This window comes from Opisthocomus hoazin, chromosome 5 (genome assembly GCF_030867145.1).
Source record: "Opisthocomus hoazin isolate bOpiHoa1 chromosome 5, bOpiHoa1.hap1, whole genome shotgun sequence".
Lineage (NCBI taxonomy): Eukaryota > Metazoa > Chordata > Aves > Opisthocomiformes > Opisthocomidae > Opisthocomus > Opisthocomus hoazin.
In genome coordinates, this window is record NC_134418.1 from 417,910 (window position 1) to 430,067 (window position 12,158).

At 44.4% G+C, this 12,158-nt stretch overlaps 1 protein-coding gene across 3 annotated transcripts in view; it reads left to right on the forward strand.

Annotated features, from left to right (window-relative positions):
* M1AP (meiosis 1 associated protein) overlaps nt 1-12,158 on the forward strand; it is a 38,604-nt gene that overhangs the window by 21,615 nt on the left and 4,831 nt on the right. For all 3 annotated transcript variants that reach the window (XM_075420165.1, XM_075420167.1, XM_075420166.1), the window contains 3 exons: nt 6,035-6,212; nt 10,252-10,425; nt 11,952-12,102. In XM_075420165.1, the coding sequence (XP_075276280.1) occupies nt 6,035-6,212; nt 10,252-10,425; nt 11,952-12,102 (503 nt within the window). The remainder of the gene's footprint in view (nt 1-6,034; nt 6,213-10,251; nt 10,426-11,951; nt 12,103-12,158) is intronic.

Here is a 12,158-nt window from a genome sequence, read left to right on the forward strand (position 1 = left end):
TTTTTTTGTGGCTTCTTTAGTGGATAAAATTTATAGTGATCCTATTTCATTAGAAAAGTAGCCAAAATAAAACTAGAGAGATAATTCAAAGAACACAGAGATCTGAAATACTATAATACACTTGATTTTTAGCACAGGTACTGGACAGGGTACTGAGAGCTTCCAAAAGGCAACACATCATACTTGCCTATCTTGTGGAAACTTTAACTCAAAGTTTACTTCTGTGGAGAATTTCAAGGACAAATGCCTTCTCTCCAAGCTAGCAATCCTTCCTGTTCTGCATGCTGCATAAATGTAACCTGTGGATGAAATTCAGTCTTCTGCAAATCCTGACAAACGGTGTTTCACAGACCTAAATGGGATCTAAGGAGTGGCCTTGGTCTTTCACATAAGGGTGAATAAGCACCATCAGATCACTGAGGAGCAAAGAAGTGAGGAGAGCACCTACAATTCTCAGGCCTTTGTTGAAAAATAAAAGCCAGTGATCACGGAAAGGCAGAAGGGTATTTCATCCTTACAAAAGGCCATGTTTCTAAAACAGGCAGCTTTCTGCTTCAGATGCTTCAGTGACTAAAATAGTTTTCATCATGAGCATTTTTTTTTTATGCAGAGCAAGTTGAATTTTTGTTTGTTTCCTTTTCTCAGAAGGCATATAAATGTTTTTGGTTAGGTACAGTATGGAAGAAGGGAAAAAAGAAAAAAGATATCTTATTGGAAGTGAAGCCTGGATAAATTAAGCCAGTTAAAGTAGGTATTTACCCTGTTAAATTCAACTGTATCAGGTAGACCAGGTGTGGTGACCAAGTACTTAACATATCCCACAAGCATTTTCTATTTAGTCCACTGTGAAGAGAAGTAGCAATTCTGTTTCTGTAATCCGTTAAAGCATTAGTGAAACACTGGAACAAGTTGCACAGAGAGGTGGGAGATCCCCCATCCCTGGAAACATTCCAGGCCAGGCTGGACAGGGCTCTGAGCAACCTGATCTGGTTGAAGATATCCCTGCTCATGGCAGGGGGGTTGGACCCTTCCAACCCAAACTATTAGAAAACAGAATCACAGAATGGTAGGGGTTGGAAGGGACCTCTGTGGGTCATCTGGTCCAACCCTCCTGCCGAAGCAGGGTCACCTACAGCAGGCTGCACAGGACCTTGTCCAGGCGGGTCTTGAGTATCTCCAGAGAAGACGACTCCACAGCCTCCCTGGGCAGCCTGTTCCAGTGCTCCGTCACCCTCAGAGGGAAGAAGTGCTTCCTCATGTTCAGACAGAACTTCCTCTGCTTCAGTTTGTGCCCATTGCCCCTTGTCCTGTCGCTGGGCACCACTGAAAAGAGTTTGGCCCCATCCTCCTGATCCTCACCCTTCAGATATTTAGAGGCATTTCGAAGGTCCCCTCTCAGTCTTCTTCAGGCTGAACAAGCCCAGCTCCCTCAGCCTCTCCTCGTAGGAGAGATGCTCCAGGCCCCTCATCATCCTCGTAGCCCTCCGCTGGACACTCTCCAGCAGCTCCTCATCTTTCTTGAAGTGCGGAGCCCAGAACTGGACAGAGTACTGCAGATGGGGCCTCACTAGGACAGTGTAGAGGGGAAGGAGAACCTCCCTTGACCTGCTGGCCACACTCCTCCTAATGCATCCCGGAAATTTGTAATTATTTTTTTTTTATCGCCTTCAGAGTCTGCATCCCCAGCAGGCCCAGCTGCACGGGGGAGTGAGCCATGGTGGCGGGAGGGACGTGGCGGGGAGGGAGCCGGCTCTCCTCAGGCGGCACCGGGAGACAGGGCTGAGCTCATCTCCGCGCTCTCACACACACAGAGTCCTCCCTCCTCCTGGCCCTTCCCCCGAGCGAACGGCGGTGGGCGAGCGGCCGACACAAGCTGGGGCTCTTCAGGCTCCCATCACGGATGCAATGGCAGCCTCCTCATCCCCCCCCTTCCTCCTCCCCTAAACATATTAGGAGAAGTGTTTCTGCATTGAACTGTAAGGCGTGGAAAAGAGAAAATAAGCCCCACTTCACTGGATTTTTGCAACTCTTTAGTTCCATCTGGTTTTTGATGGGATGAATGTCAGTTTCTACCAATACAATTTTGTCCTTCTGTTTCAAGACCTTCATGCCTTGGTTAAGTGACATTTTGCTGCATCAATGCCCGATTGCCAAACTGACATCTCAGTGGCACTGTTACTGAGTTACAGTAACCCATGGTGCTGGCTGAAAACAGCAAATTACAGGTATATAATTACAGTCAGTAAACAACTGAGCAGTTAATAATTGGGAACAAGTAAGATCAGTATCTGTGAAATCCTGCAGCAGAGGGAAGCTGCTTAGCAGAGGGAGTGTGCACAGCTGGCCAGGAGGAGAAAAGGCAGCCTGCGAGGGGCCAGACCTGTCACTGAGATGCAGTGGCTCATCTCAGCAGAGAAAGTTACCATTTCTGTTTGTGAAGCCTTCTCTTCTGAAAGTGCTGATTTTTTGCTGTTACACTGCTAAAGCAACACGACTTAAACCAGAAGGCTTTCCACATGCTTCCGTCCATGTGGGATAGGCTATGCCGGAGCTGCACGCCAGGAACACAGGGCTGCTGTGCTGCCTGCACCACCATCCCACTGCTGCCATGCAGCAGGTGAAGCCTGGAGGGCAACAGCAGTGGAGCATGCTGCAGGCAGCCAGCCACACGTCTGCTGCAGGAAGGACACGACAGGACTGTGAGCAGCAGTAGGATGAAGAAACATAGTATGTCAGAAGCTGTTGACGAAGTATGCTTACATGTGAGCTAGCAGAAGCACAAGCGCTTAAGGAAGCATTACAGTTATATTAGAAGTACAGTTTCTTTAGCATGAGACCATGATGGCCAGGCTTTATAGTACAAGAGCACGACTGGACACGTGCTTGCGCAAATCGGTTGTAGTCTTTAGGCAAATGTGCATTTTCCTAACAGTTAAACCACAAAAAGGCAAGAATATTCCTAGTTGACTAGTAAGCATAGGAGGCAGACTGTGTTACAACCTGCAATCATTTAAAACCCAAATATTTGTTACAAGTATTGGAAGTGCCTACTCTTTTGAGATCCTGACTTCAGAGGGGAAAAACCAGCAGCATCAGCAAAGCTAAGTCTCAGCAGCAGCTACAGGGCAGGAAATGTGGCCAATCTGCAATAGGATGAAAAGCATTTTTCAAGTCACCAGCAGCCCATTTTTTGCCAGATTAGGAAGTATAATGGCATTAAGGGATTCTATCTAGAAACTGTGGTAATGCGAAAGGAAGTCACAGTAGCTACCTCAGTTTTTGTATGTGGTAAAATATTTCTCCTGGTCTCTGACCAGCATGTGCTAGTGTGACTCAGAGTGTGAAAAGGATAAACTGGAGGTGATAGGCTACAGATGTAATGCAGTCATGGCTTTGATGAAATAAAGGTGCATCAGTGTAGCAAATGCTCTGTCTATAGGTCTGAAAAATATAATTATATCTTTTAGACAGTTTGGCTACCCCAGCTCAAGAGCAGTCCCTGTTAGCCATTTTCATTAGTTCCTCAAAGGAGCCCATAATAATTTTTTCATTCCCAGTAACTCAGAGACAAACACCAGGGATAAGTTTGGTTGGAGAGGTATACTTTGTCAGGGAAATCAGGCTTGATCTGACATCAGCAAGGCTGCCACAGCTCCATGCCCACAGGCCCAACCAGTTGTGAGGCTGAGCATGTGTCCCCGCAGGCAGATGCACACAGAGCACGTGTGTGTAACATATATATGCAAAGTTGGTCACACAGATCACAGACAGACACTCAGAGCACTGGCACAAACACAGACTGCACCAATGGCCTCAGGCTGCTCCCCTCTCTGGCTGAGCAGGATGGAGATCCACTAGCAGGAATATGTGTGTGTGCGCGTGTGTATACCCACACATATCTATCTCCGTATGTACAGTGTGGATCCCTCCAGCAGCTGGGCTCTGATACTCAGTCTCCCCAGTTCCTGGCATCTGGACATATGAGTCCCCAAGGCTGCAGCCTCACTCCAGCTGCTGGTACACATCATCGTGTGTACACACCCACAGAGACAGAGCTGGCCAGGACACCCTTTGTCTCTCCGATAGCCAGCTCCTCCTGTGGTCTCACCCTTAAGAGACCCCCTTGCTCCCAGGCCATTTCACCTATTCACCAGCTGGTCCATTTTGATCTTTGCTAACGATCTCATTGTCACTCACACTTGCTCCAGCTGCTGCACCAGACACACAGGCTTCCAGTCTGTGGTGTGCCTCCGGCTGCTGTGCTGACACATATGCCCCCACCCCCCGCCCCCGCAAACGTCCACACACAGGAGAGGCCTCATCCAGGACAGAACTGGGAAGTAATTTAAGAAGAAGATGGGACAGACTGTGGTGATCGGGGCAGGGCTCACCAGGCAAGCATGCTGACCAGCCAACTGTTTACACAGGACCAGCTCTTTTTATCACCTTACCCCTCTATTTTCCTGCATTTGTTCCTTCCCAAATCACCTAGCTCCATCCCTTTGCCCACTTTTGGTTTCTCCCCTAACCATCCAGTAATAAGCCTTGTGCAATCCCAAACTGCTCTTCCCCTGCATCCCATAATGTGTCCCACACCCCTAGGCAGCATCCCCCCTTCTCAGTCAGGAAGGTGCTCGGGGTTTGAGTCATCTTCATGGGTTTCACACCCGGACAAGGGCTCTCCAGGGACAGTGGCCCTCAGAGGGTGTCCCCTCCTCCAAGCCCCTAATTTGTTTCCTAGTCCAACACCATGTCCCTATGCTTCATGCTCGGGGAAATGGGCCTCTGATGGGCTGAGGGCAGTAGCCAGAACAGGGCATTATTTGGGCTCTTCTGCTTGTCACTGTCTCTTCTCCTTCTTGGGTGTGCAGATGAGCTTCCAACAAATAACCTAAAGGTTTTCATGAAATTAAGGTTTACTAGTATGGGAAATGCTCTACCTGCAGCTGTATATATAAAAAAAAATAGTATATTTAGATGGTTCTGCTCCCCCTAACTCAAGAACAGTTCCTGTTACCTACTTTTGTCAGTTCATAAAGGAGATCATAATTACTACTTCATTCTCAGTATCTCATAGATGAACACTAAGGTTAGATCTGGATGGAGAAGGTATACCCTCTGTGCCCCCCCATCCAAAAAAAAAATCCCTAACTCTTCAACTGTCACTTCTGTTGGCATTGTTTAATATCTTTGTAGTAGAACTCATTTGTGAAGGTTTACTGTGAAGTTTCCCCAAATGCTCCCTACAGGACATTTGTTAGAAGCCTTACCTAAAATACACCTTATCCTTTATTTAGAATTCTGAAGTAGTCCTTTGGAGCAACAAGCAGATATGCTGAGAAGACTCAGGACTTCACCATCACTAAATATCGGGCAAAGTCAGAACTCAAAACTTTCTTCTCTAACTACTCTTTCAGCATAGAAGCTGATGTCAAACACACCTGACGTTTCTAGAAACTGTTGCTGATTGTCAATGATGAAGAAACTCTGTGCAGTCTCTTACTTAGTATTAGATCAAAACTGGGAGGCGAGAATCACACCTACTAGTTGCTTTCTTAAAAAATATTTTTAGGATAGACTATATACTTCTAAAAAAATAAAAAATCCCATTCAGCCTTCAAGTGAGAAGGCCAAATGTAGTCTACTTGAACTTTAGTTGGTGTGGTAAGGGGAAGTGACACTGTCCCACAGAAAGGCTTGAGCAGAGTCCCTCCTATACACACACAGACTCACTAACCCATAAGTGCAAAGCACAGAATACAAGGCAGCTGTGGATTGTTCCATCTTCTTCCAGCAGCGGCACAAAACCTGTTGGTGTTCCTACAGTGAACCTCTCAATCCATTTCATATTGGCTTAAACATAAGCCAAAGCTCAAAAAAACCAACTTTTAAATCTGCTTTTGAATAGATGATATATTTTAGTAAGATTTCTCTCCTTTCTCCATAGTGCTATTCAAACAGACCAGACATCATTGCCTATGAAGAGAGGATTAGGGTAGAGGCAGCTCTTGCACACTCCCAATTTGTGTTTCAGATCACAATTTTGACTAGCCAGTCCAGCAAAGAAATGGTAAAAAACCTGGAAAAGAAGTTAAAAGATGTAGACCTTGTGAGTCTGCGAAGAATACAAGTCATTGAGGTTTTGAAGAGAGACTTTCTGGAGCCTGAGGATGTGAACCAGTGCATGCCAGTGGAAGAGACCAGCAGCAGTGGTAAGTACAAGACAAACAGAGTGCTCAGGGAGGTTATGACTTTGGACAGCAGGACAACCAGGAGTTCTTGCTTTGGTCCGATATATGCCACTTTCCTTTCTGCCAATTCATGACACTCATGTAAGTGGGAACCACTGTGCCCAGAGGAACAGCAAAAAGTTTGTACCACAGCATTCTTTGTGACTTTATTACACTTGGGCAAAATTAACATATAGACTGCATGCAGTAATCTGCATCTCTTGGTATTACCTAAAATAGACTTCATGTGCAGTACAGCTTTATTGAGGGATTAAAGACAAAAATACACAGAGTTTATGGGGGTAACGCACTCTCAGACACACCTATACTCATACTGTTGAACATCACCCTGGGCAGTTGACTGACTGACCAAAAGGTCCTTGGTGCAGGCAGAGGCAACCAGAATCCTTGAAGCAGATCTTGGGGGAGAGCAAAGCTGGCAGAAGGGAAGGAAGAAGCAGCAGGCAGGCCATTTACAGTTTCAGTAATCCTACAGAGATAACCCCCTCCTCCCCCTCACCAACTCAAGATCTCATCCTCGTACAAGGTGTTTGGCTTCTAGTCAGTTCTTAGCCTTTAGTCCTTTCCCCCAGACTACATACTGCACAATGCTAGGAACAGTTACTTTCCCAGACCAAGCCAAGTACTCACCCTGTTGATTAGCTGGTTTTTGTTGCTGATTGTTGTTGCTTAGCTGCTGCTTCTTCTTTTCTCTATGCTTAGGGCAGTTTTTCTTGAGGTCTTAAGGCTGTATTTCCTCAGTAACCAGTAACTGCATATCAATGAGTTCCTCCTAGCCCTGCAGCCTGTTTTCCAATCTAAGGCTCCCTTTCAAAGGCCTTTACTGCTGACACTTAAAAACCTCATCAACAAGACACACCTGGTACCAAGCTCTGGTTCACGAAGCAAGTTCTCAAAACAAGTTGATAACAAGTTTTAAGCTTGTAATTTCCAGGTTAATGCAGCTAGCAAAGACTCCAATGTTTGAAGCCCTGCAGTTGGCAAGTCTAAGAATAGCTTTGGATGTGGTAAGAACAGCCTGTTGTGGATGAAAAATGTTTGCAGTTTTCTTCACAGCTGCAACCTCCTTAGGAAAGTGCATTTCTAGACAAAGACCATATGACACGTAACAAGGATTGCTTTTTCAAAATTACAAAGCAGCTCCTCTGTGGGACGGAGACTAAACCTGCAATGTTTCTGTAATGATAGAACATTAGGGCTTCCTGGATTGCAGACTGGAGCAGAGATCGTGATATAATATAAATCCCATAAACAGTGCAATGCATGTGGCATTTGTGGCAGGAATAGCATGTGGGAGTAATTGATAGGATGCTGTGGACTGGCCTCTAACTGATAACATGAGAATTATTATTATCTCTTTCTTGCCCCTACCCCATTAGAAACAGTTAAAGCATCTGAGCATTGCCAAGCCATTTGCTGATGAAGGTTAATATTTGTATTTGATACAGGTACTGGCCCTATCTATTTCTGTTTTGGGAAAAAAAAAACCAAGCAATGAAGATAAAGCACTAATACATTTTTTTATGAACGTAATCCATCTACTGCAAGTCCCAGGGAACCTTTTTCTGTGTGCACTCTGCAGATTGCTGACTAATAAATGGCTCTGCATATCTGCTCTCCAGGAATTTTAAGATTCATTGCACAGTAGATGTTGGGATCCCAACCTGTTCTTCCTAAGAATGGACAGCAATGAATGCAGTGAATTTCTTTTTACAATTGTCATGTATTATGCCAACTTAAGATGTGTAAGTGGCTACATATCTATTACAGAAGAGAAAATTAAAAAATAGAAAATATTTACCGAGGAAAGAACTGAAACATTTACCAGCCCCAAAACACTGTCTCTCAAAACACAGATAATTCCCCTTGTCACCTGTGTATGCACTATGTGTCAAAGTAAATTATACGCATTTCCTGGTGCTTTGTCTTCTGAACTGTTAATGCCATCTTCAGTGCATATCCCAGAGAGAAACCTAAGTCTGAAAAAAGCAGGGAGTGCATCACAGCTGAAACACAACCAGTGTGCTCTCCAGGTGCATTAGTGCATTCTGCAGGAAAATGAGAGCACGACTCATAGCATCAGGTCAAGTGACTGACAGTGGTAATAGCTCTGTTCATGAAGAGCAGTCTCCAGGGACAATCAGGACATTCCCTTCCACCAGAGTATCCTCCAGCATTGCTCCATGGGGAGGAAACTTGTATTCCCGTAAGCCTCAGAGAAAACTGGGGTAAGGCATGATAGCAGTCTTACGATACATTTTTAAAAGCTGCTACAAAACTAAGGGAATAATCAGTTTACTATACAGATTTGGGAAGAACTATAAAGAAAGGAATGAAATGTCCTTGCAGCCAAGGACAGTCAGACTGGACATTAAGAAGGCAAGGCTTTCAGTAGCAAGGACAATGTGAGGGACCTCCCATTGTAAGCAGGAGTTGATGCTACTTTTCTGCAGAGGCATAACCTACACAATCTCAATGCCTTCCTCAAGGCTGGAAGGTGAAGACAATTAGAAAGTATGTCCTGCTGTGATGGCCATAGTAAAAAAAGTGCATTCACAAGTTGCAGACCATTTGAAAAATTACAGTCATTCTGTTAGCCCTAGATTATTTGCCATGTAGAGGGAGATTAATGAATTTCTGTCTTCTTTTTTTTTTTTTAATGTAGGAGCAGATGCATAGTGTCATTTTTGCAAACTATAAATACTAATGCGTAAAAAAGAGATTTTTCATTGCAGATGGATGTAGCAGTGTATTTTAGTCCCTAGCCAGCCTGGTAAACAAAAAAAAAGGTTATTTCTGCTATGTATGCATCTTGTCAGAATACCTGTTTTACATCCTAGCTGTACGGTGATTAATTATTAATTAAATTATTAATGTTACCACATTGTCTGTTCCTTCTGTGTTTACAAATGGGCATATTACGTCTTACGCATTTGGCAAATTGTTCCTTTTTTTTTCACTTTTACCTATCTATTTATTTGTTTGTTTAATCTGCTAGATTTTATGCTAGCTTCTCATTTGGATGCACCTTTAAGTTATTATTTGGGGGTGTTTGGGGTTTTTTTGCAAGGGCTTAATCTTGTTTATGACCTCCATAACTCTGCTGTCCAGCCTACATTTCTCTGTTGCTGAATGTTGTTGCTCTATCATATACGTTTGCTCTGCACCTCCAACATGGTAGCTTAAATACTTGCTATGTCCTTACTTTCTTCTTTTAATTTCTTTTTAACAAGCCTCTAAATTTTCTGCATTTCACTTGTTTGAAATTAAATGTAACAGTGGTAGATAGTTTTGACTCTCCTTGTATCTGCAAGGCTGTTCTACTGTGGAATTGCTGTTACCAAACAGCACTTCAGTAGTAAGATGTTGAAACATGTCCTCTGCATTGGTCAGGTCGAGGTCAAGTTTTGCTTCAGTTCTTCTCAGGTCTGTGACTACCTGCTCCTTTAAACACACGTTGAAGATGTTTAGCAATTTAGTCATGGGGCCATATTGCAAGGTAACGTTTGTCTTCTGTATGAGGAGTAGTACTTTTCCGTCACTACTACAAAATTCCCCATTAGTACAGCATTTAAGTTTTGCAGTCTCTCTGATTTCTTATAGCATCACGTACCCAGTGTCCCTTGCTTAGGGCAAAGGAGAAAATGGTTTAAAATTATGAGAAGAGTCTCTGAGGCCAGTGCTAACACGACCACAGCAGAGGATGGTTTGCATCAGTCACAGCTGGTCCTCTAAAGATGGTAGTAGACAGTCCACCCACCCCACTGATGAGAATGGTGTTGGTGTGGCCTGTGGAATAGCTTAGCTTCTCTAGCAATGTCCTTTTAAAAGGGCTGCCATCACACTGCTGTGCTGTGATTTGCATGGTAATATCTTCTGAAGCACTTCTTACCTGAAAGCACTTGACAGACTAAGGAGGTATAGTGTAGTGGAAAATGCAAAAGCATGTTCTTTTCTATGGCTGGAAGTATTTGTGCTTTTTCACCTTTTTTTCCTGCAGACATTGCAATCTTGGGAATGGACATCGATGTGCAAACCATAGAGGACAACGTCATCAGCCTGGAGATGCTGTTTAAAACATGGCTACACGACTATGGCACAGAGAGAGAACACCTCCATCTCCTCCTTCCATCGGGAGGCTTCAGCCATGCCACTGCACCCAAGACCACCCTAAGTATTTCATTTTCTCTCCGCCTCTGCAGGGAGCTCCTAAATCCCACAGCCTTAAAGATTACCCAGGCCTGTCCTACGGGCATGTTCCCTCACGTGTAGAGACCCAACTAAGATCTCTGGGTGACTTTGAAAGCTGTCGGAAGTTTCTGTTGTCTCAGGCTGAGAGGAGCCATTTGCTTAGAATACTTCTAGATTGCTGACATGTCCTCTGGCTGCTGATGCTATGATTCATTTCCATTCTGCAGCAAAAATATGCCTTGAAGAGTATGTGAATTTGTAGCCACCTGTTCAAGGTAAAAAGGGCCTTACATAATGAGAGCCAAGGACCTTCTGGCTCAGTTGTATAGCCCTAAAAATTGCGTTCCTTGTATAGTAAAAGTCTGTGCCAGAGCTGCACTGAAATAAAAGCTGTCTTACAAAGGGACTTGGCTTGTATTTATATCTATTGATTTAGGACTAAAATAGCTAACATTCTACCTGGGGCTGCCAACAGTTACGATAATGCGTGGGAAAATTTGTAAGGAATATGTAATTTTTTTCCTTTACTAGTCTTAAGTCCAAATCCCTAATCCATCCTTAGGTGAGCACTGAAAACATCAACAGCTACAGCAGACAGAAGTGTTTCCCGTAATTTGTCGTTAACTCTGTTGTCACCGTTGCACCGCCACGGGAATCTGCACCTGCAGTTCTGGCAATCCCCTTTCCGTGCGTCTCCAGTGTGGTACTATATGCCACTCTGATATGGTACTCAGCTGCAGCTTCCCATTGCCACCGCAGCAGAAGCACACTTGTTTTCTTCTGGTGACCCACAGGCCAGTTCCAGACTGGCACCAAAGTTCGTACAGAGTTGCTAGTGGCTTTTGCAGATACGCTCGACAGCGAGCAGATCAGAAGGCCCAGTGTGACTTTATGTGGTAGTAGCTATGATGACAGCCTCCAGACTAGCACAGGCAATTATGATACTTTGTTAAAGGTGGATTTTTCCCTTCATCATAACATTGAATTTCATACTTGATGCATTGTCTTGTAGCTAGCAAGACAAACCAAGTTATGCTGCAGTCAGTTTTTTTCACTTTCCCACACTCAAGAAATCTGTAGAAGGCCAGAGAAATCCTATGCAGCTATATATCATGTTATACCAGAGTTAGTGTCATCAGTGTGCTAGGTTTCTCCGCAAACATAGATAGAAAAGCTGGCAGGAAATGTGTGGCCCGGAACCTAGTGTGGCACTGGGAAACGACCTTCTGCTCCCTCTGCAGCTGGCCTCTCATCACATCGCCAAAACTGGAACTTGCCTGCCCAGTTACTAACCAGTCATTGTTTCATTAACATGCCAAGCACATGGTATTTCCTCTTATGTGTAAAATGGGGATAGCCTGTTGCCTTGTGTCACAGGCTTTAGAGTTGTTCTTCACTTAATAGTTGCTGTTGCTAGAAAATATTAACTTAGTGTTTGTAAGTGCTTTGAGCATATCATGTGCTAAACATCGCCATTTCCAGCAATCTGAACCAATCTCCTTCTCCTAGTGTGCCTGAAGTGCGATTTGCAGGAGAGATTGCTCAACCCAGGTCTACTTTCTGGGACACCTGATGGTACTGTGAGAGCAGCAGATTTGAATTCACCCTGCCAGATGGCAGCCTGGCCAGCTACAGTGCTGTATAAACTCCAGGTTGTAAAGTAAGTGTTGTTACGTTCTTCGCACTTGGTAAATGGAAGGCTGGTGTAATAGCAGC